Genomic DNA, 24,381 nt, shown 5'->3' with positions numbered 1-24,381 from the left:
GTTTTTTTATCTAAGTTTAATTCTTTCTTCAGGTATTCTTTTTATTGAGCATGCTGAAAAGTCTTCTCCTAAGAGACCTGGTTTATTTGATTTATCCAAGGTTTGAGGGGATCTGGTATTGTAGTGCGTAAGGCATTTCACTGCTAACCAGAAGGCTGGTGTTTTAAACTCCCCAGCCACTCCCCGGAAGGAAGGTTGGGCGATCCACTACGGTAGTGATATCACCTCGGAAACACAAGGAGGGCTCGCCATGAGTCGCATCTGACTTCAGGGCAGTGCGTTGAGTTTCGTTTTGGAGAGTATACCCTAGACCTCTACTTTTGGTTCGAGGAGTTTGAAGCATCCTGCCTGTTTGACTTTTCCTTCTTTATCCAAAAGGTAGATTTTTTTGTATCTCTAATTAACATCCCAATACCCCCATCATCGTTATTATTCAGGTATCTGGTGCCTTAGAAATTCCTTAAACGCCCTTCCCCGAAGTTTGTACTCTTTAAGATTGTTTGCTAATTAAATAATTTTTTTTAGTTCATCTCCAGACAAAGATAAGAAGGCATAATGTTTCAGGCTTCCTTCTCTTAATTTCCCTGTTTGTTTTTTTCGGTTATCTCTAATTATGTAACCATTCCAAAACTTAGTGACTTAAAGCAATGATTTCTCATAATTCTGTGAATTGGATGGGCAGTTCTTCTGCTGATTCCTTCTGGCCTCATTTATATGGCTGTGTTGCTAGTGGGTCAGCTGGACTGAAGAGTCCAAGATGGCCTTATTCATAGTTGATACTGGCAGTGAGATCGGCTTGGTTCTTCTGCCTGTCATCCTCTAGGAGGCTGGACCAGCTTCTTTACATAGCAGTCTCAGGTCTGCACTCGTAAGTGTGAAAACTGCTATACTTTTCTGAGGCCAAGCCTTCAAAGTCATGTACATTACTTCCATCACACAGTATTTGCCAAAGCAAGTCACAAAGTCAGTCCAGTTTCCAGGGTGGAGAAATAGATTGTATCCGTGCATGGGAGAAGTGAAAGTGTCAGGAACGACAAAGTTACATTGAAGTAATGGGTTCATACCAGGATAAGAAGGATTTATGGATATGAGACCAACCTACCACAATGACCTTCCACAGAATACAAGCCAGAAATTTGGGGGTCATCTTTGACTCTCTTTTTCTTTCATATCCAAATGATCACCAAGTCCTGTTGATTTTACTTCTTAAATTTCTCTCAAATCTATTTATTGTTAACCCTTAGTTCATGTTGTTGTTATGTGCCATCGAGTCAGCCCCGACTCATAGCGACCCCTCCTTGAGTTTCCGAGGCAGTATCACTACGGAAGTAGATTGCCCCATCTTCCTTCCGAGGAGTGGCTGGTGGGTTTGAACCTTCAGCCTTCTGGTTAGCAATCCAGTGCCTTAGGCACTATGCTACCAGAACTCCTTTCTACCAGTATACTTCTCCTGAGAAATAACAGCCTCCTGGTTCCCCCTTTGAATTATCTCTGCCTGTAGTCAGAATCTAAATGATTGGCTTTGTAAGCTTCCCAGTTGTCCAAGCCAGAAATGAGTTATTTTAAATTCATCTCCTTTTACTTTGCAAATACAGTAAGTCATTGTTTTATTGTTATTATTAGCTGCCTTTGAATCAACCTTTGACTCATGGTGACCCATGCACAATGGAGTGAAATGCTGCCCAGTCATGCTCTATCCCCATAATTTGTTGCAGTAATGACCACAGTGATCCATGGGGTTTTAATTGGCTAATCTTTGGAAGTAGATCACCAGGCCTTTCTTTTTACTTTGTCTTAGTCTGGAATCTTCACTAAAACCCATTCCCAAAGAAATGGCTTACGTGGTAGTGGTGGGGGCTGGGAGGCTGGCTAGTCCTAGGTCTGTGAGTAGGTCTGCAGGGTTCTCCCAACTCACATAGTTGTAAGGGTTAGCAAACCCAAATCAGCAAATCAGGTGACAGCTGCTATCTCAAGTCCAAAAAAAAAAACTCATTGTCATGGAGTTGGATCCGACTCACGGCAACCCCTCCTTGGGTTTCTGAAGCAGTATCACTATGGAAGTAGATTGCCCAACCTTTCTTCCGAGGAACGGCTGGTGGGTTTGAACCACCAGCCTTCTGGTTAGCAGCCACATGCCTTAGGCACTACACCACCAGAGCTCCCTAGGAACCCTTTTACAAGGTTCTTAAATATTTGAAGAAAGCAGCCTCTGGAATAGTTGTCTCAAGTCCAGGGGTGAGATAATGATGAAGCAAATGCAGAACCAGAGCAAGAGAGAGCATTCACATATATATCCTCAAAAAGCTAAGGTTGGTGACTTGAGTCATACCCTCCAGTAACGTGAGACTCCAGATCCATCCCACCTTAAATAGGCATAGAGAATGAGATTTACAATACATCACAAAGTGGGTGGTCACTTGAGTCATACCCTCCAGCAGAGCGGACAGGAGTTGAATCCCACCCTAAACAGACATAGGGATTAGGATTTATAATCACAAGATGGAGGGTGATGTCTAGAAGGGCCATATTAAGCAATTCACTGCACTGTAGGCCACCCCATGGCTCTTCTAGCCATTAGCCCTCTTACACTTGAAGGATTAATTTGCCCCTCCAGTCCCAAAGTCATTAACAATTAGTCCTTCAGTAGAACAAGGAGTCTTAAGGATGAGGTTACTCAGGTCCCAGCCATTCAGGTCTGCTGCAGGTGTCCATCTGATCTGATCAGTACTCCAAAAGTTTGTCTCATCATCATCCTTCCTGGACTCTGATAAAATTTAACTGGGAGAAGATTGTTCTCCTGCTCTGAGTCTCTCTTTGGGTGTCAGCATAAATAGATTTCCCCTGCTGCATAACCCATTTATTCATTCCTTTACCTTCAGCTATTATTTCTCCTTCTTCCCATTTGTCATTTATTTTTACCAAACTTTCCCACCTTGGGAAGGGACATCAGGTTCAACTGCTATGCCAGTCCAAATTGCTGGTAGCAAGATCAGTCTTACAAGTGCATCACCCTCAGTCCGCTCCCCTTCATCTTGGGTGTGGCTACATAGGTACAAAACTAGTAGGCTGTCTCGACCACTAGGCAAGATGGTAGTATTCACTGCCAGCCCCAATTTTGCCAGATGGGGGGAAAGTACAATCCATCCCATAAGGCCCTTGGGAATTCTGGCATACAGGTTCAGGGGTATAGTTTCAGTCCCTTTCCAGATCCCTTACTTAGGGATCACCCCTGCCTGAGGCACCTGCAACTGCATCCCAGGTCCTGGCAGGAGGAAAGCAGTGTCAGGTGATGGATGGAAGAATTGTACAGTGGCACCAGCATTATCTTCTACCCCTTCTTCTCCAGATCCCCCAGAAAAGCATAGGAATCTGTCTAGTGGTGAGCCAGCCCTTCAGCCCTCTATCTCCTCCCATTTTAGATGATGAATGTTTTAACTGCCCATTTCAATTCTCTCAAACCATCACTTTGAGGATGGTGTGCAATATGATGCTTCTTGGCCCATTGCTGGACCCTGTGGGCTGTAAAGTATGTTCCTTGGTCTGAGGAACTATGACTTGGTGGCCCAAATTGGTACAGTATCTTTTATTCCAGTCCTTTAATGGTGTTTTTGCCATTTGTATCTGTCACAGGTAAGCAGAGTCCAGTCTAGAGTAAGGATCTGTTCCTGTGAGGACCCATTTATAGCTACCTGAAGTCACTGGCATCATGGGTCCTATGTAATCAACTTGCCAGCTATGTGTAGGGCCTTCTCCCCAAGGAATCTGCCCATCTGTCTTGCTGACATACAAAGCAGTCCTTATTGGCATTTTGTGCCTCAGGGTACAAGGAGGATGTGGACTACACTCAGCCCATCTCTGTATTGCTGCAGCACCCCCATGTCCAGTTCTTTCATGGACCCAATTGACCACCCCAGGGGAGCATACCAGCATGTCCACTTGCTGATTCCAATCACCATCCAATCCAGGAAGGGGATTCTTCTGATGGGCATCAACATGGCCTGCTCTAATGCTCTGAATTCCCAGAATGCTTTCTGTAAGTCCATGCTCCACACAAGTGTCCCCTTAATAGTCCAATTTTCCATCACCCATTTGCCTGACCATATAGCCAGGCCATTGGCCACTGCCCATGAATCAGTAAAAATCCAAACATATGGTCTCTCACCGTTAACCACTTCTTCCACGACAGCTGGAAAGACAGTATGCAGTTCAGCCCATTGAGCTGACTTGTTCTTACCTTCTTTAATCAGGGTCTTTCATCTGCTGGTCTTAATGCAGCAGCTTTCCATATCAATTGCCCATGTACCTTGGAGTTGCCATCTGTGAACCAAGCAGCCTTCTGCTGATCCACAGAGAGTTGTTCATAAGACACTGTCCATGTGGCAGTGGGTTCTGGCAGCTCCTCACGCGATCCCACGGTAGGCCCTATGGGAAAAGAGGAACCTGCTCATGGACACAGTGGGCGCCTCCCTGAATTCCTCCAGTCACTTGTTCTTCTATGAACCATTTCCATGTTATTATGGAACTATTTTGGGCACTGCCTGCCTTATTAGAATGTGTCTCTGACATCACCTAAGACATTATGGGTATTTCAGGTCTTACGATGATTTTTATGTCTTTTGTCATTGAGGCAGTCTCAATCAATGCCCAATAGCAGGTGAGTAATTGCCTTTCAAATGGCGTGTAATGTGCTGCAGCGTCTGGAAACTTTCTAGTCCAGAATCCCAATGGTTGTAGGGTGGTGCTCTAAGGTATTTGCCATAAGCTCTAGTCTGCATAAGCACGTGTAGCAGACACGTCCAAAATCATATCTGAATGTGGATCATAAGAGCCTAAAGGCAGGGAGAGTGAGACCGCTTTCTGTATCAGACACAGCCTGCTGTGGCTCAGGCCTCATTCAAATACAGCTTTCTTCCGAGTGTATTTATGCATGGGAGCCAGCAATATTGCCACATGTGGAAGATGTGTTCTCCAAAATCCAAATAGACCAATTAAACTTTGGGCTTCCTGCTTCGTCTTAGGGGGTAGGTAGTGACAGCAACTTATTCCTGGTTGCCTGTGGAATGTTACAAGTGTCTTCTGCCCAAGTTATTCCCAAGAATTTCACCATTTGGGCAAGGCCCTAGATTTTTGCTGGATTTGTTAAACAGCCTCTATTGGTCATGTGGGCCCCCACTGTTTTCATATCTACCCTAGCCTATTCTTCTGTTTTGACACTTAACATAATATCATCGATATCACCATACTTGGAATATGCACCAAGTCCAAGTCTCTTCTAACCATGCCATGACAATAAGCTGGTGAATTCAAATAACCCTGAGGGAAAACACTGCAGATATTTTGAGAGCCTTCCCATGTGAAAGCAAACTGTGACTGACTTTTTTTTTTTTTAAGCCTATTTTATTTTCTGCACCATTGACACCGTATCTGGAACAGCTGAAGCCACCTGTTGTTGTTGTTGTTGTTGTTATGTGCCGTCGAGTCGGCCCCGACTCATAGCGACCCCTCCTTGGGTTTCCGAGGCAGTATCACTACGGAAGTAGGATTGCCCAACCTTCCTTCCGAGGAGTGGCTGGTGGGTTTGAACCGCCAGCCGTCTGGTGAGCAGGCAAGTGTCTTAGCCACTATGCTACCAGAGCTCCCCTGAAGCCACCTGTAGCACTACTTTATTTAGGCCTTGGTAGTCTACTGTCAGTCTCCATGAGCTATCTGCCTTTTTCACGGGCCATATAGGGCTGTTATACAGGGAATTTGTTGGCACCAGTACTCCAGCCTTTAGCATGTTTTTAATCAAAGCAGTAATTTCCTTTTGTCTACCAGATATCCTATGCTGTTTCAAGTTAACCAGAGTGGGTTTGGGCAATTCTAATGGTTCCCATTTAGCATGTCCAATCAGTATTGGCCTAAGGGCAGACTTATACACCTTCAGTTTTACAGTATCAGGTACCCCAGGGATGGGAGGGAGGTTCTCCAATTAGAGATAATATCCACCCCAATAATACATTCAGATAAAGGAGATGCAACTACTTCATACAACATCTGTTTAAATCTTCCAATTCTCATCCAAACTTTTACCTTAGTCCCATCAATTGTTGCCTCCCCATATTCCCTCAAACCTTAGGCCCCTGCAGCATTTCATTGACAGGTTTCGGGGTGAAGGTACATTGGGCTCCTGTGTCCAGGAGTCCTAAGAAGGTCTCTTCCTCACCCCCAGCCCATTTTACTCACACCCATGCATATAATCTCAGGTCCCTGCTGGGGCTGGACTAGAGGACCCTGACCCCCTCATCAGTCTCTGTCTTCATCAACTAGCTAAGCCTCTGCTAAAATTGGTCCCAGCTGGGAGTTTCCATTATTAAATCCCTCCCAATTGGAGTAAATAGAACAAATTTGTTTAGGCCTCCTTAAGGACAGAAGGAATGGTGGTGGCGTAGTGCCTAAGGCATTTGACTGCTAACCAGAAGGTTGGTAGTTCACAACCACCATCCATTCTGCAAAAGAAAGACTGGGCAATCTACTTAAAGATTTACCTCCTTGGACACTCAAAGGGTATTGCTCTGATTCGGAATTGACTCGATGGCAGTGAGTTTGGTTTTTGGTTTTTTTAAGGACAGAAAGGAGGTGGTAGCTAAACATAAGGTGCAATGGCCAGGATTCAAACCCAGGTTTCAGACTCATATAAAACCAAAACCAAACCCACTGTGATTGAGTCAATTCCAACTCATAGCAACCACCATAGGGTTTCTAAGGCTGTATGTGTAAGTCTTTACAGAAGTAGACTGCCTCGTTTTTCTCCCTTGGAGCTGCTGATGAATTCAAACCACCAAACTTTGGATTAACAGCCCAATGCCTTAACCACAACACCACCAGAGCTCCAATTTATACCCATGTGAAAGGTGAGAATTCTACACTGAATCACCACTGCCCTCACGGTTCCTCATTATGTCCTTAAAAATCTCTGAGCCAATCCACTTAATTCTGATTCCACAAATTAAGGCTCTGTTTGCCTCAAATTAGCACAACCACTTCCTAACTAGTCTCCCTATCTCTTTTTCTCCCTTTCTGATATAGTCTCTAAAGTACGTTCAGAATGCGAAAACTTAAATCTGAATGCTTAAAACTCTTCTATGGTTCTCTTGCTTTTAAGGTGAAGTCTGTCCTCCTTAACATGACTTGTCTGTTGTTGTTGTTGTTATGTGCCGTCGAGTCGGAACCGACTCATAGCGACTCCTCCTTGGGTTTCCGAGGCAGTATCACTACGGAAGTAGATTGCCCCATCTTTTCCTTATTTTCCAATATTTACTGGGGTGGTAGAGTAGTTAAGTGTTCATCTGTTAAGCAAAAGATCAATGGTTCAAACCCACTAGCTGCTCCACAGGAGAAAGGTGTAACAGTCTGCTTCCATAAAGATTACAGTCTTTATGGAGAGATAGTGTTGGAAGCCGAGGTCACTTGTTTTGGTATCGCTCACATACCATGTTCTCCCTCGGGCCAGGACTTTGAACTTCCTTGGCATTGCCTCTGCCTAGAAGCTGCTTCCCAGCTTTCTGGCTTCCCATCCTCTCCTCCTGACCCCAAAAAAGAAGAGTTGTCTTCTACTTACCTCTAACATTTCAGACCCAACTGAGAAATTACTTCCTCAGGAAAGCTTCCATATACCCCATGTCTAAGTGTTTCTCCCATGTGCGCCAGTGATGATCAGTTCTGTTTTCTCTCAGACACTTTTCATGGTATGTGTTACGGATTGAATTGTGTCCCCAAAATGTATATGCTGTAAATCTTAACCCCTATACCTGTGTTATGGTCCCATTTGGGAGTAGGTTTTATTTGTTGTGTTAATGAGACATTATTTGTGTAGGGTGTGTCTTGGGGGGGTAGTGGTACAGTGGTTAAAGCTCTCAGCTGCCAACCAAATGGTCAGCAGTTTGAACCCACCAACTCCTTCATGTGGGAGAAAGATGTGACAATCTGCTTCTCTAAAGATTTACAGCCTTAGAAACTATGGGGCAATTCCTATAGAATAGCTATAAGTCAAAATTGACTTGATGGTTTTGTTTTGGTTTTGTATCTTAAATCAGTCTCTTTTGAGATATAAAAGTGTGGATTAAGCATGCAAGCACACAGATGTTGCAGACGCCAGGCTACCTGACTATCACGAAGGAACTCGGGAACGGGAGCTGAAAGGAGACAAAGGCCTTCTCCCATTGCCAATAGACAAAGCTTTCCCCTAGGGCCAACCCCTGAGTTCAGGCTTCTGTGAGAAAAATAAGTTTCTGTTTGTTAAAGCCACCTGCTTATGGTATTTCTGTTGTAACAGCACTAAGTAACCAAGATAGTATTCTTTTGTAATTTCTTGATACTGGTATTCTGCCACGGGCTTGTTGGAACCCCATAGAGTGGGACATTGTCTTTCCTCTTCACTTGTTATGCCCGGTAGGATACACGTGAAGGAGCCTTGGTGACACAGAGGTTAAGTGCTAGGCTGCTAACCAAAAGCTTGGCAGTTCAAGCCCACCAGCCACTCTGCAGGAGAAAGATGTGGCGGTCTGCTTCCGTAAAGATTACAGCCTTGGAAACCTAATGGGACAGTTTGACAGTGCCCTGCAGGCTTGCTATGAGTCATAATTATCTCAGTGGCAGTGAGATTAGTGTACATATACCATCATATAATTCCTGATATTTGAAAAAAATATTAGATGAATAAAAAAGATAATTCATGAGCAAAGATCTGAAAATACAGAAATGTTAGACCTGCTTGCAAACTAAAAGGAATGCTCGTCATTATCAACGTTGTATTCCGCTTAGCTTAATAGACCACTACTATCAGTTTTCCCAGCTGGTGATGTGTGGACATCTGTATCTTAGGGGGGTGGGAGGGTTAAAATACAAATGCTTGTAGTCTGCCATAAATCTCCTGATAATGCTGTAACTCAAGTTGTAAATATACACTAGACTGAAACCTTTTAAGGACAGAAAACAGTTTACCCATGAGTTTTTGAGGGTATGTCATCCTAATTTACGCACAGTAAGCCGTCAGATGAAGCTGCTGGATTATCAGCCATGCCACTTCATTCCCTTTAAATATTCCCAAAGACAGCCATTCTATATACAGCCTGTCTCTTATAATGTTCTTTGCAAACTCTGCCTTTTTAATTCGTACTTATGAAGAAACGTAACTTACTAAAAATGCTAAACTTTAAGGAAATCTATTTCTTAGTTTTAGCTGCTAGTAACTATGAAAAAAAAAACCACCCCTGCCATCGAGTTTCTGTTGCGACTCATAGCGACCCCTCCTGGGGTTTCCGAGGTGATATCACTACAGAAGCAGATTGCCCAACCTTCCTTCTGAGGAGTGGCTGGTGGGTTTGAACCGCCAACCTTCTGGTTAGCAGTCACATGCCTTAGGCACTACCGCACCAGAGCTCCCAACTAACTATAAGACAAATTAATTTACTCATGGCCTTTGTTTCTTTATTTCCTTCTCTGTAAAGTCATTGGATAAAATGCAAGAATCAACTCAAAAGTCACTTGTAATCTTATCCTTGAATATTACACACTTATATTTCATGCTGCATTACACTGATCCACAGTCTTGCATCATAGCTGTGTATGTCTCTACACCCCACTCCCCCAGCCAAGTAGAATATAGCCAAACGGAAAACCAGAAAAACCAAACACACTGCCATCGAGTCGATTCTGACTCTTAGGGACCCTATAGGATATAGAAGAACTGCCCCGTAGGGTTTCCAAAACTGCAGAAGTAGACTGCCTTATATTTCTCCTGCAGAGTGGCTCTTGGGTTCGAACTGCCTACCTTTTGGTTAACAGGTGAATGCTTTAACTGCTACACCATCAGAACACTTTAGCCAAGGGGAATACATGGGCCAGTTTTCTTTTATATTTGTTTTTCACTGTGTCTCGACTATATTTGCTTTTAATTTTTCTGAGGTGTGAATGGATTCCCAGTTCATGTATGTTGCTTCTTGCAAACAGCGTCAGCAGGATATTTGCAATTTATGTAAAGCCATGGTGAACCCCACATACTCCCAAACATACAAAATGACTCATGAGAAAGAAAAGGGGTCCTGGAAGTGAGACCCAGGAAAATTCACCCTTTTGGATCTGTTTTAACTTCCCTAAGATTTATACCAAAGTACTGGTGGTATCGTGGTAGAATCTTTGCCTTCCAGGGTTCAGTTCTGGCCAGTGCACCCTCACGCGCAGCTAACCACTCACCTATAAGGGGTGGGTTGTGAGTTGGGGTTGTGAGTTGCTATGATGCTGAACCATTCTCAGCAGAGCTTCCAGACTCAGACAGACTATAGTAAGAAAAGCCTGGCGATCTACTTCCAAAAATATGCCAATGAAAACCCTATGGATCAAAACAATCCAATCTGCAGCCTGTCATCGGGATGACACAGAACTGGGTAGCATTTCATTCTGTGGTGCGTGGGATCACCATGAGTCAAAGTCCAACTAGTCAGCAGCTAACAACTTGTACCAGCATATGTAAATCCTGTCTCTTCTCTAATGACTAGCATTTTTAAGAAACTAACAAAGTCTTAAAAATGGAGTAGAGTTTGGAGACTTTTTTGAATAGCAGAAAGTTAGAACTTCTATTTCACAGTTCTCTCAAGGGAAAAAGAAAGCCAGGTAGAATTAGTTGGCAGGTGGTGAAAGTCAGCTAAAGTTAGGAGGCAAAAGATTTCCTTGACAAGTGAAGGTAAGCTACTGCTATGGATAGAGGATGAAGCTATAATCGGTACTTAGTTTATGCATTGTTAATTCACACCTCTGAGTCCTTACATTAGACAAGTTGAGATTTTATCACTGTCTGCACCTCTAAATAGCTGCAATTTCAAGTTAATAGCAATGGATAACTAGCAACATTTCATTGAGGTTACAACTGGGAGGGTATAATCTGAAAGTGTATTTTGGCTACGCTTAAGCTTTAGAAAAGTAGTATTTTTAGTGCAGCCTCAGGGAGCTGTTTACAAGGACTGAGTTCATTCACCTCATATATTTCTTCAGAAATACACTCCTGAGAAGCAGTCTAGTATTATCATTGATTCTGGGACACTGTTTTTCAAAGCTTAACATCTTGCAGGGGTTACAATCAATGGATCACACAATTATAATTGTCAGCATTTTTGTTGTTATTCTTAGTGGCATATACTATAATGGTGCATCATGGATTCAGTGAAGGGTTTTGAGGACAAGCCAGGATTAGAATTAGAATCTTGATGCTGCAGCCTATTCTTTGTTGTATAGATTTAGGCAAATTATCATAAGTATCCTAGGTAGCCTCTCTTTCTTTCTTTGTGAAATGGGGTATTAATGAAATATAGGGTGTTTGTGTTGTTATTATGTGCCGTGGAGTCGTCTCTGACTCATAGCGACCCCTCCTTGGAATTCCCAGGTAGATTGCTAAGGAAGTAGATTGCCTAACCTTCATACACCACCAGAGCTTCCCAAATATAGGGTGGTGAGATTAAATGGGATAATAACATGAAATGCTTAACAAAATACCTGGTGCTTTTAAGAGCTAGCATAGTGCCTAAGTCACTTGACTACAAACCAGAAGGCTGGCAGTTCAAACCCACCAGCCACTCCTCGGAAGGAAGGTTGGGCAATCTACTTCTGTAGTGATACTGTCTCAGAACCCCAAGGAGTGGTCGCTATGAGTTGGGTCCGATTTGATGGCACATAACAACAACATAATGGCCATGTTTCTGGTATTCATTTTTGTAGGTTTCATTCTGTAAACCCATCTATTTGCTTTGTCTCAAATTAGAAATCTGTTAAAAATTACATTAGAAAACTATATGAGTTTCCTGAAAGCAAAGACCAGTGAAGAGGCATGTAAACATATGTATATATAAATATGATAAAACACATGGCTATACCAGATTTTTGCTTAAAAAAGTAAAGTCATAATAGTTCATCCAATTTCCCTACTGCCAGTCTGCATCTATAAGAACTAAGTACTTGAAGACAGTAAGTCAATGAAGAATGCATTGAAGGGGGATAAAATCTCTTAACCCTGTTGGTCCTGCTTTGAAATGGGGAAAATTTAACTGTTGAATGGCTATCACAGTCAAAATCATGTCCTTAAAATCTGTTTTTCTCACCGGTATGCCTAAATTATTTTTTTAATTTAATATTTGGCCTTAATGTGCAAATTTGAATTCTGTTCAGTTGTTTCTTGCCTAAATTATTTTTTAAATTTATTATTTGACCTTAATGTGCAAATTTGAATTCTGTTCAGTTGTTTATATCTAACAAGATAGGTATGATTTTGAGTTCTTTCACAAACACTATATAACCAAAAACCAAACCAAACTCACTGCCATCGAGTAGATTCTGACTCATAGTGACCCCGAGGCAGTAAACTTTTTGTTGTTGTTATATGCCTTCGAGTCAGATCTGACTCATAGCGACCCCTCTTGGGTTTCCAAGGCGCTATCACTACAGAAGTAGATTGCCCAACCTTCCTTCCGAGGAGTGGCTGGTGGGTGAACCGCCAACCTTCTGGTTAGCAATCAAATGCCTCAGGCACTACGCTACCAGAGCTCCTAGTAAATCTTTATGGAAGTAGATTGCCCAGTCTTCCTTTTATGGGGTGATTGGTGGGTTTGAACCTCCAGACTTCTGGTTCGCAGTCAAATGCCTTAGGCACTATGCCACCAGAGCTCGTTAAACACGATATAATATTTATAAGTATCGGCTAATGCTTTTAGTTAGATTCAGAGCCTTGAGTGTGCAAAATCCATCGTAGAACAGCTAGAATAAATCTTACTCATGAAACTCAAGATATTTTGTATCTTTCCTACCCTTAGCCCCAACCCCATGTTTAATACTAAAATCATTTATATAGTGTTTTGTAATTTTTAAGTTTCGAGTGGAGGGTGAAAATAGTACTGACATTAAGTATCCAGAGCTCTGGTGGCATAGTGGTTAAAGCATTTGCCTGCTAACCAAGAGGTCGGTGGTTCAAACCAACCACCCGCTCCATGGGAGAACTATGGGGCGGTTCTACTCTATCCTGTAGGGTCACTATGAATTGGAATCAGCCTGATGGCAGTGGATTTTCTTTGGTTTACCAGGCATGATACTAGGTGCTCTTTGTACATTTTCTCATTTAATCCTCAAAACTTGGTGTGATCAGTGACAGTTATCCCTGTTTTGAAGTTTAGAAGTAAAGTTGCTACGTGATGGTATTAGAAAAAAAATGTCTTAAAACTCAAATACATGCCAACTCTCAGTAAGTGATCAGTAAATGCTAGAATGAAACCATGTAGCGCAGTTATATGATTTATTCATTTGAGACCCTTATTTTGTAGAACTTGCTTTGGTAACAATTCCTGAAATTCAGTAAGGATATCAGTTTTCAAAATTGATTTCACTTTTATTGCCTGTTTCAATTACTGTGTCTGTATAATCAAATTAAGTGGTTTAAAACAATGGGGGGTTTTTGCTCACAGACGTTGTGGGTCAGGAATTCAGACAAGGCACAGGTGCCTCAGGCCTCAACCAGAAAAACAAGTCTGGGGTCTGAAATCCTCTGAAAGCTTTTTACTCATAAATCTCAAACCAGAAAACCAAACTCACTGCCTTTGAGTTGATTCTGACTCACTGTGACCCCCTTTGAGCTTCCAAGGTGGTAAATCTTCACGAAAGTAGATTGCCCAATCTTCCTTCCATGGAGTGGCTGGTGGGTTTGAACCACCAGCCTTCTGGTTAGCAATCAGATGCCTTAGGTACTACGCCACCAGAGCTCCTGTGTAGCATAAAAAGAGGGCCAAAAACAGAACTCTGGGGGAACAACAGCATTTAAGAGATGTATAGAACCAGGGAGGAGGAGGAGGATAGGCTTTTGGAGCAGCAAGAGATGTTGGAAGAAACCTAGTAGAGAAGTATCACAGAAACCAAGGGAGGCAATAATTTCAAGAGGTCGCCAGTTTTGAATGTCTGCATTTATTATTTTGGCAAAGTCAGTGGAATGATAGGATCAAAAACCAGATTAAAGTGCAATTCAGAAATGCCATAATATGGGGAGAGCAGTTAGAACAAGAGGACATGAATACACCAAAGGATTAAGTTATTAATAAAATGAAGTCTCTGAGGAGATGGGAGAGGAGAGAATCCAAAGGATTGGTCTTAGATGGATGGAGGTATACCACATTTACTGAAACATGACAGAAGAATTCACAAAGGAAGACACTAATATACATGTCTTCTCATTTAATGTTTATAACATTTTGTTTTATGTGGAATGCATAGTTCCCTGCTTTATCAGTGAGGAAATTAAGGCTAAGGGAAGTTAGCTAGTCTAGGGTCACATATCTTATAAGCAGTGGAACTAGTGTTGTTAGGTGCCATCAATTCAGTTCCACCTTATAATGACTCTTTGTACAACAGAACAAACTACTCAGTCCTGGACCATCCTCACACTCATGCTCTGCTTGAGCTCATTGTTGCAGACACTGTATCAATTCATCCACTAAGCTAAGGGTCTTCCTCTTTTTCCCTGACCCTCTGCCAAGTATGATGTCCTTCTCCAGGGACTAGGCCCTCCTGACAACATGTCCAAAGTACGAGAGACGAAGCCTCGCCATCCTCAAGTTTACAGAGCATTCTGCCTGTACTTCTTCCAAGACAGATTTGTTCATTCTTCTGGCAGTCCGTAATATTATTCAGTATTCTTTGCCAATGCCATAATTCAGTTGCTAGTACCTAAACCCAAGTTTTGTTTTTGCTGTGCTCCTCCATCCCCTTCCCCACTGTTACCATGCTGGATATTAATGCCAATAAGTTTGTCAGGTATGGTAGAGACCTAGAAGATAATGTTACTGTATAGACCCATATGAACAGATAATAAGTTCTGAAAATGAAATGGAATTATTTTTTCTTCTAAGGAAATTCTTTAAAAAAAACATACACAAACAAATGTTTAATAAAGTAAATATGTATAATACACATTATAATGAAATTACATCCTTTTGTTAAATCTATATTTTAGCTAAACTGAAATAATGACAGGTTTTTAAGGGGGAGAAAAATCTTGTGTGGGATGTGGAGAGGGTGTTAGGAAGAATCTAAGAAGACTCTTGTAAGATTATTAATTTTAAAACATTATGCTGAGTCAAATAAGTCGGCTGCAGAAGGACAAATACTGCATGAACCCATTACTGTAAAAAGACAAAGAAGGGTTTGCTTGAGAAAGGGAACTCACTTTGTAGATTACCAAGGTGGGGAGGGAAAAGGAGGGATTAATTTCAGGCTAGTTGGGGGCCACATGCTGACGTGGGTAAGGGGAGGGATGGAACAAAAAGAGTCTGTAACCACCATGATAGTATTAGGAAAAGGGGGGACACCAAATTGTGCACATAAGATATAGACAGCAGATGCTGATACCAACCAGTATCCACAATACTGCATTACCATTAACACCAAACATTAGGCTACAGATAAACACATAAACATCTGAGAAGATCACATGAGGGTCAGTGAACAGGATTATACTCTAGACCAAGGATAGATTCAGCTGAGGCTAATCTTTCACAGATACCAGTGATACAAAATACCCACAGTCCTTACAGAAACAAAAGAAGACAGACAGAGAGTAATCCCTCACAGACAGCCAGACACTGTGGGAGAGAGATCCAATGGACCTACCAACTCAGGACCATAGTATTGGTGGACACCAGACTCAATTGGCACAACAAAATACATAAAAGTCTTGTTCCTCATCCTACATTGGTGAGTAGTGACTAGGGTCTTAAAAGCTTTCAAGTGGCCCTCTAAGATGCAGCTACTGGTTTCCTATTGTTGGAAGCGAAGAAGAGTGCAAAAATGCAAGGGCATTTTGAAGCAATCAGTCCTAGGACACGATGGCCCTTGAGACCAGAAGAACTAGATGGTGCCTGGCTACCAATACCAGCCACTCAGGAAAGGATCAAATCTGGAGCTCCTGGATAGAGTAGGAGGGAAAACGTGGAACAAAAGCCAAAAACTCAGTAATGACTAGAATTACTGGTTGGATGGAGTCTGGTGAGACCCTCAATTCTATGACCCTGGGATACATTCTGGGCTTGGAATAAAACTCACTCCCAGGGACTGGTTCTCAGCCTAATAGTGAAAAAGATGTACATGCAGACCACTCAACCCAGTGTGATGTGCACACATACTGTATGGAAATGCATCCTTTGGAGCAGTCAGCCATGGGGCACCAGAGAGGCAACATTTGCGTGGAGAAAAAGCAGAACACACAGGAGTTCATAACTATGAGGGGAATGGGGCAGGGGTGGGGGGTTATTAGGCAGGGAGGGAGGAGACTGGGTTAGGTTTGAGGATGGTAAATGGAGAGTGAAACTAAATGTATGCGTAATGTTGAAGGTAAAACAAACTGCTCTGTAAGCTTGCACCTAAAACACAATTTAAAAAAAAAAAATTGCTAGGTGAACATGAGGAGCTCTGGTGGTATAGTGCCTAAGGCACTTGACTGCTAACCAGAAGGCTGGCGGTTCAAACCCACCAGTCACTCAGAAGGAAGGTTGGGCAATCTACTTCCTTAGTGATACTGCCTCAGAGACCCAAGGAGGGGTTGCTATGAGTTGGGTCCGACTCGACGGCAAATAACAACAACAAGGTGAACATGGCATAAGTGAACAGAAATATACCCTAGGCCAAGGATAGGTTTGGCTGAAGAAAAAAAGAAAAACATACACACACAAACAGATGTTTAATAAAGTAAATGCGTATAATATATACATTATAATGAAATGACATCTTTTTGTTAATTTGTATTTTAGCTAGACTGAAATATGACAGGTTTTTAAGGGGGGAAAAATGCTTGTGTGGTATGTGGAGGGACTGTTAGGAAGAACCAAAGAAGACTCTTAGAAGATTATCAACTTTAAAATAATTATGAATTTTTCTCCAAATGAAATATTTCAGTAACTTGTCTTCAATGTGTTAGCTTTTCACAACCTCAATTTCCCCTTTTGTATATGGCAGTTCCACTCTGTCCTAAAGGGTCAGTGAGTCTGAGTCGACTCAATGGCAATGGGTTTGGTTTGGTACAATGTAAATATGGGATTATACTTTATTTCTCATTCTTTATTCTCAGATACCTGCATTCGGGGCAGAGTTTTCATCTGAGGCATGCAGGGAGTTAGGCTTCTCCAGCAACTTGCTCTGCAGCTCTTGTGATCTTCTTGGACAGTTCAGCCTGCTTCAGCTGGATCCTGATTGCCGAGGATGCTGTCAGGAAGAAGCACAATTTGAAACAAAAAAGGTATTGTTTTCTAGTATATCTCTTCCGTTAGATGGTCTGATTAAGAGGAGGTAAAATGAATAAATTGCTTAATTGACCTAAAAAACTCTCTAGCTTCTACAGTTTTTAGTTTTAGAACCTCAGTTGATGTCTTACCTAGCCAGTTTGCTCAATCCAAGCAAATAGGAAGAAAAAGTATTGTTACATATCAAGGTCTCATTCCACCATGGTTGTCTAGCAAAAGGGGTCACAGAACCACTATAGGACATTTGGATACTGTAGCTTGCCAATCTTTCTATCTTCTGGACAGATGAAGCACCAGAATAATGAGTTGCTTTTATTTGTTTATAATAAAAACCATCTAGTCCACCCAATATTATGGTAAAATTTGAGATTAAAATAAAGCACCTTATACCTGGCACATAACTAGTCAACAATAAATTACATAATTTTTAGTGTAGAAAAAAAGGATGTGGTCTGTTAATTTACACGACTGTTACTAATATTTGAAGACACTTCACCTTTAACTTTTGAAAATTGAGCCAAGGGTAATTTTAATTATCCAGTTAAAATCTGTTTTGAACCTTTTGCTGAAATTGACAAGTGAACTTGTCAATTTTTCAATCTTCTCATTAAAATCTTTGTTGTTGTTAGGTGCTTTTGAGTCAGCTGCGACTTACAGAAACCCTGTTTACAACAGAATGAAACACTGCCCAGTCCTGTGCCATCCTCACAATCCTTGCTATCCCTGAGCCCATCGCTGCAGCCACTCTGTCAGACCATTTCATTAGGGTCTTGCCCTTTTTCATTGACCCTCTACTTACGGAGCATGATATCTTTCTCCAGGGAATGGTCCCTTCTGACAACATTAAAACCTTGAGATTTCTTTAAATCATAAATAGACCCGCAAGATAATTTATATTAATTGATAAAACTGACTTAGTAAGGTCCCTGTGTTTGGCATGAGAAGATTTTAGCATCTTTGTTCATTTTTTCCTTTTCATATTCTCTTCATTTGTATATACTGAAGTCTATTCCAGATGCTACAATTTATAAAGCTTTCAGATAGTAACTATCTTATTGTCAGGTCAGCAAACCAAACCCATTGCCATCTAGTTGATTCTGACTTAGGTAACAAAGGTTTAGTCTTAACACTAACTATAGTTTTATGTTTCTAAAAGAAAAAACAATCAGACAAGATTTAAAGACAAGATTTAGTACTTAGTTTCTCAATATTGTAAAGCAGGTATTCCCAGTGCTTTAAAAAAGCCATGCAAAGGCTTTCCTCTTTTTCTCTATTCTGGTTCATATGCCAATAGTATATTTTGATATTTAGAAGATTTCTTTACACACAAGTCAGTCTTTAGTGCATGTAAATAAAATCTAGACAGCAAGTTTTAAAATTTTGATTTTAAATTAAGACGTAGGACTTCGCTGGCATAGTATAACCTTTCCTTGTTTTTTTGATGAGATATATTGGCATGGGACAAAATGTCTAAAGAATCTGTATGAGTCATCCTCTCCATCTATCTTTAAGCTATTATTCTATGCATTGTACTACTGTATACCCAGCAATGACTGTCGCTGAGGCACTAAGCTTATAAAGATTGAATAAAAAGGTATGTTTTATAATAAGCAATCTTTATCATCCTTCCCCCTTGCAATTAAGAGTAACTTAAGGAGTTTTGCTCTTTGATTCAAGTCCCTGGATGGCACAGACATACAAGTGCAAAGCTACTACTCAAACGGTTGGTGCTTCCAGTTCACAGAGAAGCAGTTTGGAAACATCTGGCAATCTCAAAAAAATCTGATATTGAAATCTTGTGGAGCACAGTTGCACTCTGACAAAGTAGTGTTTACATGAGTCAGGCCAACTCCATGACAGTTAACAATACCCTTTGATTGGTGTCAAATGTGTCTAAACTGTGAAACAAGCACAGGCATTCCATGGGTTCCTGACTGTGTCCTTAAGGAGCTCTGGTAGCACAGTCTCTAAGGCATCTGACTGCTACCCAGATTGTTGGTGGTTTGAACCCACCAGCCATTCTGCAAAAGCAAGACTGGGCAAACTACTTCCATAAAGATTTACCACCTCAGAAACCAATAGGAGTTGGCATGAGTCGAAATTGACTTGATGGCAGTGGGTTTGGGTTTTTTTGTTTTGTTTTGTTTTTTCCCAGTGTCCTTAATAATTTGTAGGTCAGTCAGAACAGATGGATATGGTTCTTACTTAGTCTTAATTTAATACAAGAAAAGGCTCAAATCCTTTTCATTGATCTAAGAGCTGCACTGCAGCAGGTGAAGGTGATTATGATGAATTTGTGGTTGAAGAAGGTGGTTCAGTCAGAAGTGAGGGCAAATTTGCCTAGCATTAAAGGGCAAGTAAGAACTGTCCATAAGTTGTTCCTAACTCGGGGACTGCATGTACATATAAAAGCTGTTTTTACTTACTGCCTTTTCTTGGTAGCTTTTCATAATATATCCCAGTTTTGTGATAGTTTTACTGAAGCTAAACTTAAAACATCCACTAAAAAACCAAAACCCACTGCCGTTACATCAATTCCAACTAATAGCGGCCCCCATTGGGTTTCTGAGGTGGTAAATCTTTACAGAAGTAGATTGATTGCCCAGTCTTGCTTCTGCGGAGTGACTGGTAGGTCTGAACCATCAAACTTCTGGTTAGTAGTCAGATGCCTTAGGCACTGTGCTACCAGAGCTCCTTAAACACACACTTCTAAAATTAATTGTATTCTTTCCTGTTTCGTTTTCATTATTAACTGAGCTGTGTGTGATATCTTTATACGTTTCAGCATTTATAGCTCAGCAATAATAGTAGGCAAATAGTCTACCAGGTAATATATGCCCAACTAATTACAAGCTGGAGTGAATATTGTAGTAAATAAAAGTGAACTCTTCTAATATACCTGTTAGCTAAATCCAGGGTTGGTTGATTTGTTTTTCTTTGCTCCTAGCCTATAAGCTCCAAGATAAATGTACTTCTCATGAAGCATTTTCTGCCACTGCTATGAGTGGGAATTGACTCAACACCTACTGGCCTATTGGTTTGGGGTTTTGTGTGGTATTTTGTTTGTTTTTAACATACTGCTTCCATTGCTATCAAGTCCATTCCAACTCATAGTGACCCTATAGGACAGAGTAGAACTGCCCTAGAGGATTTCCAAGGCCATGATATTTACAGAAGAAGACTGCCACATCTTTCTCCTACGGAATAGCTGGTGGGTTAGAACCACTGACCTTCAATTAGCAGCCAAGCGCTTAACCACTGCACCAACAGGGACGACCAAAGAAGAATTGATGGATTTGAATTATAGTTACCAAAGAATGTTGAATATACCATGGATTACCAGAAGAACAAATAAATCTGTTTGAAAGAAGTACAGCCAGAATGCTCCTTAGAAATGAGTATGGCAGGACTTGGTCTCATGTACTTTAGACACATTATCAGGAGAGTTCTGGTTTCCTAGTGCCACTCTGACAAGAATATACCACAAATGGGATGGCCTTAACAAACAGGAGTTTATTCTCTCACAGTTTGGAGGCTTTAAGTCCAAGTTCAAAGTGCCAGGCTCTAGGGGCTGTGTGAAAGCCTCTCTACCTTGGGCTTCAGCTCTGCCTCTTGCTCCCGGCCCACTGAAGCTAGAGGCATCTCTTCACTCAGGCAGCTACTGGCTGCTGAGGCTAAGAATCCCAAAGTCGACAAATAAAAAGGTGCAGTCCCCGTGTTACCAAACCACACGGCAGGCCATTAATTCAATTCCATTGAAAGTCCCAAGGTCGGCAGAGCATGGCAGGCTGCTAACAACGACATGCCTACATGCAGGGTCCAAGCGTGCCATAAGCTAGAGACCTTTCCCCAGGGCTTCTGCTTATTTACAGGAAGCAGACCACCTCCCTAAGGCGGCTACTCAGCTGCTCCCAGTAGCCACCATGGAGTTGATTACCGGTCTCATCATGGGGAATACTACATCCAGCTGCCCAGCCACTCAATCAGACCCAGCCAAGTTGACATACAAACTGAACTACCACAAGGAGGGACCAGTCCCTGGAGAAGGACATCATGCTTGGTAAAATAGGTGGTCAACGAAAAAGAAGACCCTCAATGAGAGAGATTGACACAGTGGATGCACATTTGGGCTCAAGCACAGCAATGATTGTAAGGATGGTACAGGACTGGGTAGTGTTTCGTTCTATTTATATAACCAACACAAGGACACCTAACAACAAGTATACTATTTGCATAAAACTTGTCAGTGTTTTTCTTTAAGGAACCTAGTGTCACCAATCAGGAGCTCTGGTAGCGTAGTTGCCTAAGGCACTTGACTGCTAACCAGAAGACTGGTGGTTCAAACCCACCAGCCACTCCTTGGAAGGAAAGTGGGGCAACCTACTTCCGTAGCGATACCATATCGGAAACCCAAGGAGGGGTCACTATGAGTCGGATCCGAGTCAATGGCAAATAACAACAACAGTGTCACCGATACATATCAAGAAGATTGGAAACATAAAAGTATTGCATGTTGGCCAGGCCCCCATCTAGATGCAAATCATGTTTAAGTATAGGAATAAAACTCGATTTAATCTGTGTAGTACTGCTGTCTGAGTTATTGGTACATAATCATAGGTAATGTAGTATATGCTATATTTTATTCATTTAACTCTCACTGAAGACTTAATTCTGAAATGATAGTTTAATTTAGCTATAGTTTTATAATAAAAGTAAAATTTTACAGTATAGACCACTGGTTTACATCAAAAACATTAATGCTTATACATGACTGTGTGTGTGTAAATCATTGTGAATATAAATTCTTTATAAGAGAAAATTACAGTTTATATACAAAAATGTTTAGTCATTTACATATAATAAATATTACCAAAACATTAACTTTGGCTCTGTTACATGCTTTATCAGTCTGTCTAAGGATAAGGCTAATCATTTTTATGAATACTTAATCATTTAAGCAGAATTCTGCTTATGGTAGCAAGAAACCTAAAATTTCCTTTTTAAAAACTTTTTCACGATGTTGTTGTTGTTGTGTGCCATCAAGTCGGTCCCGACTCATAACGATAGAAACAAAAAATATATTTGAAATCCTTTGTCATTCTGCAAGTAGCTATTCTATTCTTTTTATTTGGTCTTGTTTTTCTCTCCATTTGATCATAAAGGACCCAGTATTTCAAATACTGGCTAGAAAGAGACTTGTTAAGCTATTTTACTACAATTTTAACTGTCTTTACTCAAAGCTACTAAATACCTAGGTACAGTTGAGTTTCATCTTAGCTTCATTGCCTACTGGCTGTGTAACTTTGAGTAAGCAAATAATACCTGGATCCTGAGTTTTGTCTTAATAATTTCATTGGCTCACCTTTGAGTGTGTGGTTTTGGGCTGATTCTTTGCCAAGTATTCCACTTAAATTATTTGCTTAATTCTCCCAGCAATCCCATGATTTAAGTATTATTATCTCCGTTTTAAAAAGATGAAACCAGGGGTTCAGGGAGGTTAAGTAATCTGCCCAAAGTTACCTATCAAGTAGGTACCAGGTTTCCTGGTTTTATCCCGGGTATTTTTGGCTCCAGAATTGAAAGTTTTCAACCTCTATACTGTTTTGCCTCTCATCTTGAAAATTTTACTATAATACCTATTTCACAGAATTACTGCAAGAAGACTCACCTGGACTAGGTTTCTGGGGGTCCCTTTCCATTTATAATTAAGTTTTAAATTCACAAGTCTTTATTCCTCAGTTTACCACAGATTTTAACGGCTCCCATTATTTGGAATTATTTAAGAATATACAGTGTTACCAAATTTGACTTTAAGGCCCAACCAAACAACATTTTAAATGGATCGTACAGTTTTTCTTAATTCCAGTAAAAGAGCATCAAAACATTGTTATTTCCAATTTGTACAGAAATGATAAAGCCAATTTCATAGTAATTCAGAAGGCAACTTAAACAGCATTATTCAAGACACTGGCAAATTTTAAGCTTTAGCCTGTCAGAAACAGAACTCTAGTGGTATGTAAAACATAGAAGGATGAAATGTAGGTTAGCTAACTGTGTGAAATTATAGTCACTAAAGAAATTTCACAGTTGCTTAAAATAGCTTTGCTTTTATAGTCTGTCTGCAGTATCAATATGTGAACTGATTTCTTCAGAGGAAACAAAAATATAAATGTCTTTAACAGATTATAGAAAACAAAAATATTGTTCACAAAGAAGCTTTTTTTAAAAGCTATGAATAATATTTGGCAGCAGTTGGGCAATTTCCGTTTATTGCTAAACATCCTGAGTAGCAACAATACTAGATAATGGCACAAATACTACTAATAATAGCCACTGACATTCATTGAGTTATATATGAAGGCATTGTTGCAAGTACTTTACATGAATTGATTTATATAATTTTTACAAGTCTGAGATAATTATCATTATTTTCCACATTTTATAGTTCAGTAGTTTGAGGCATAGAGCTCTTAATTGCCCAAGATCACATAACTAATAAGTGTAGGTATGTTCCTAGAACATATATTTGTGTATGTAGCATTTCTGTAGCTTTTTTTATGGAGTTACTTAATTCGGTTGAAAATATTTAAATTTATTAAAATTAAGATCACCTTCTATCTAAATATAATAAAACATTCTTTACATTAGTACGTTGTAATATTTAAAAAAGAAGTAACCCTTAAAGTTATTAAAGAGCTATCTCTAGGCTACTGTACAACTACACCTCCTATATATTTCTTAGTAAAGGTATTGTTGTTATTATGTGCTGTCAAGTCGGACCTGACTCGTAGTGACACCTCCTACAGAAGTAGATTGCCCAACCTTCCTTCCGAGGAGTGGCTGGTGGGTTTGAACCGCCAGCCTTCTGGTTAGCAGTAAAATGCCTTAGGCACTATGCTACCAGAGGTCCTAGTATAGGTATAGGTATAAGAATGCCAAAATAAGACAAAAGACACTGCCTCAAAGAATGGAAAAACAGACATGAACTGGACTGCTAGAATGCAGTCAGCAGGATATTCTATGATTGTTAGACTAAAACATAATATCCAGTGCTTTGAAGGTAACCACTAAAAGAATTAAA

At 40.7% G+C, this 24,381-nt stretch overlaps 1 protein-coding gene across 1 annotated transcript in view; it reads left to right on the top strand.

The window, feature by feature from the left end:
* The window catches only part of SELENOF (selenoprotein F), a 49,346-nt gene that overhangs the window by 917 nt on the left and 24,048 nt on the right, over positions 1-24,381 (top strand). The window contains exon 2 of the mRNA XM_042781693.1: positions 17,129-17,296. Coding sequence (XP_042637627.1) covers positions 17,129-17,296 — 168 coding nt within the window. The remainder of the gene's footprint in view (positions 1-17,128; positions 17,297-24,381) is intronic.

The sequence above is a fragment of the Orycteropus afer genome, unplaced genomic scaffold (genome assembly GCF_000298275.1).
Source record: "Orycteropus afer afer isolate SDZICR_OR568_19922 unplaced genomic scaffold, OryAfe1.0 scaffold00152, whole genome shotgun sequence".
In the NCBI taxonomy this organism is placed as follows: domain Eukaryota; kingdom Metazoa; phylum Chordata; class Mammalia; order Tubulidentata; family Orycteropodidae; genus Orycteropus; species Orycteropus afer.
Note: the sequence above shows the minus strand (reverse complement) of the source record. Positions and strands in the feature narration are given on the sequence as shown.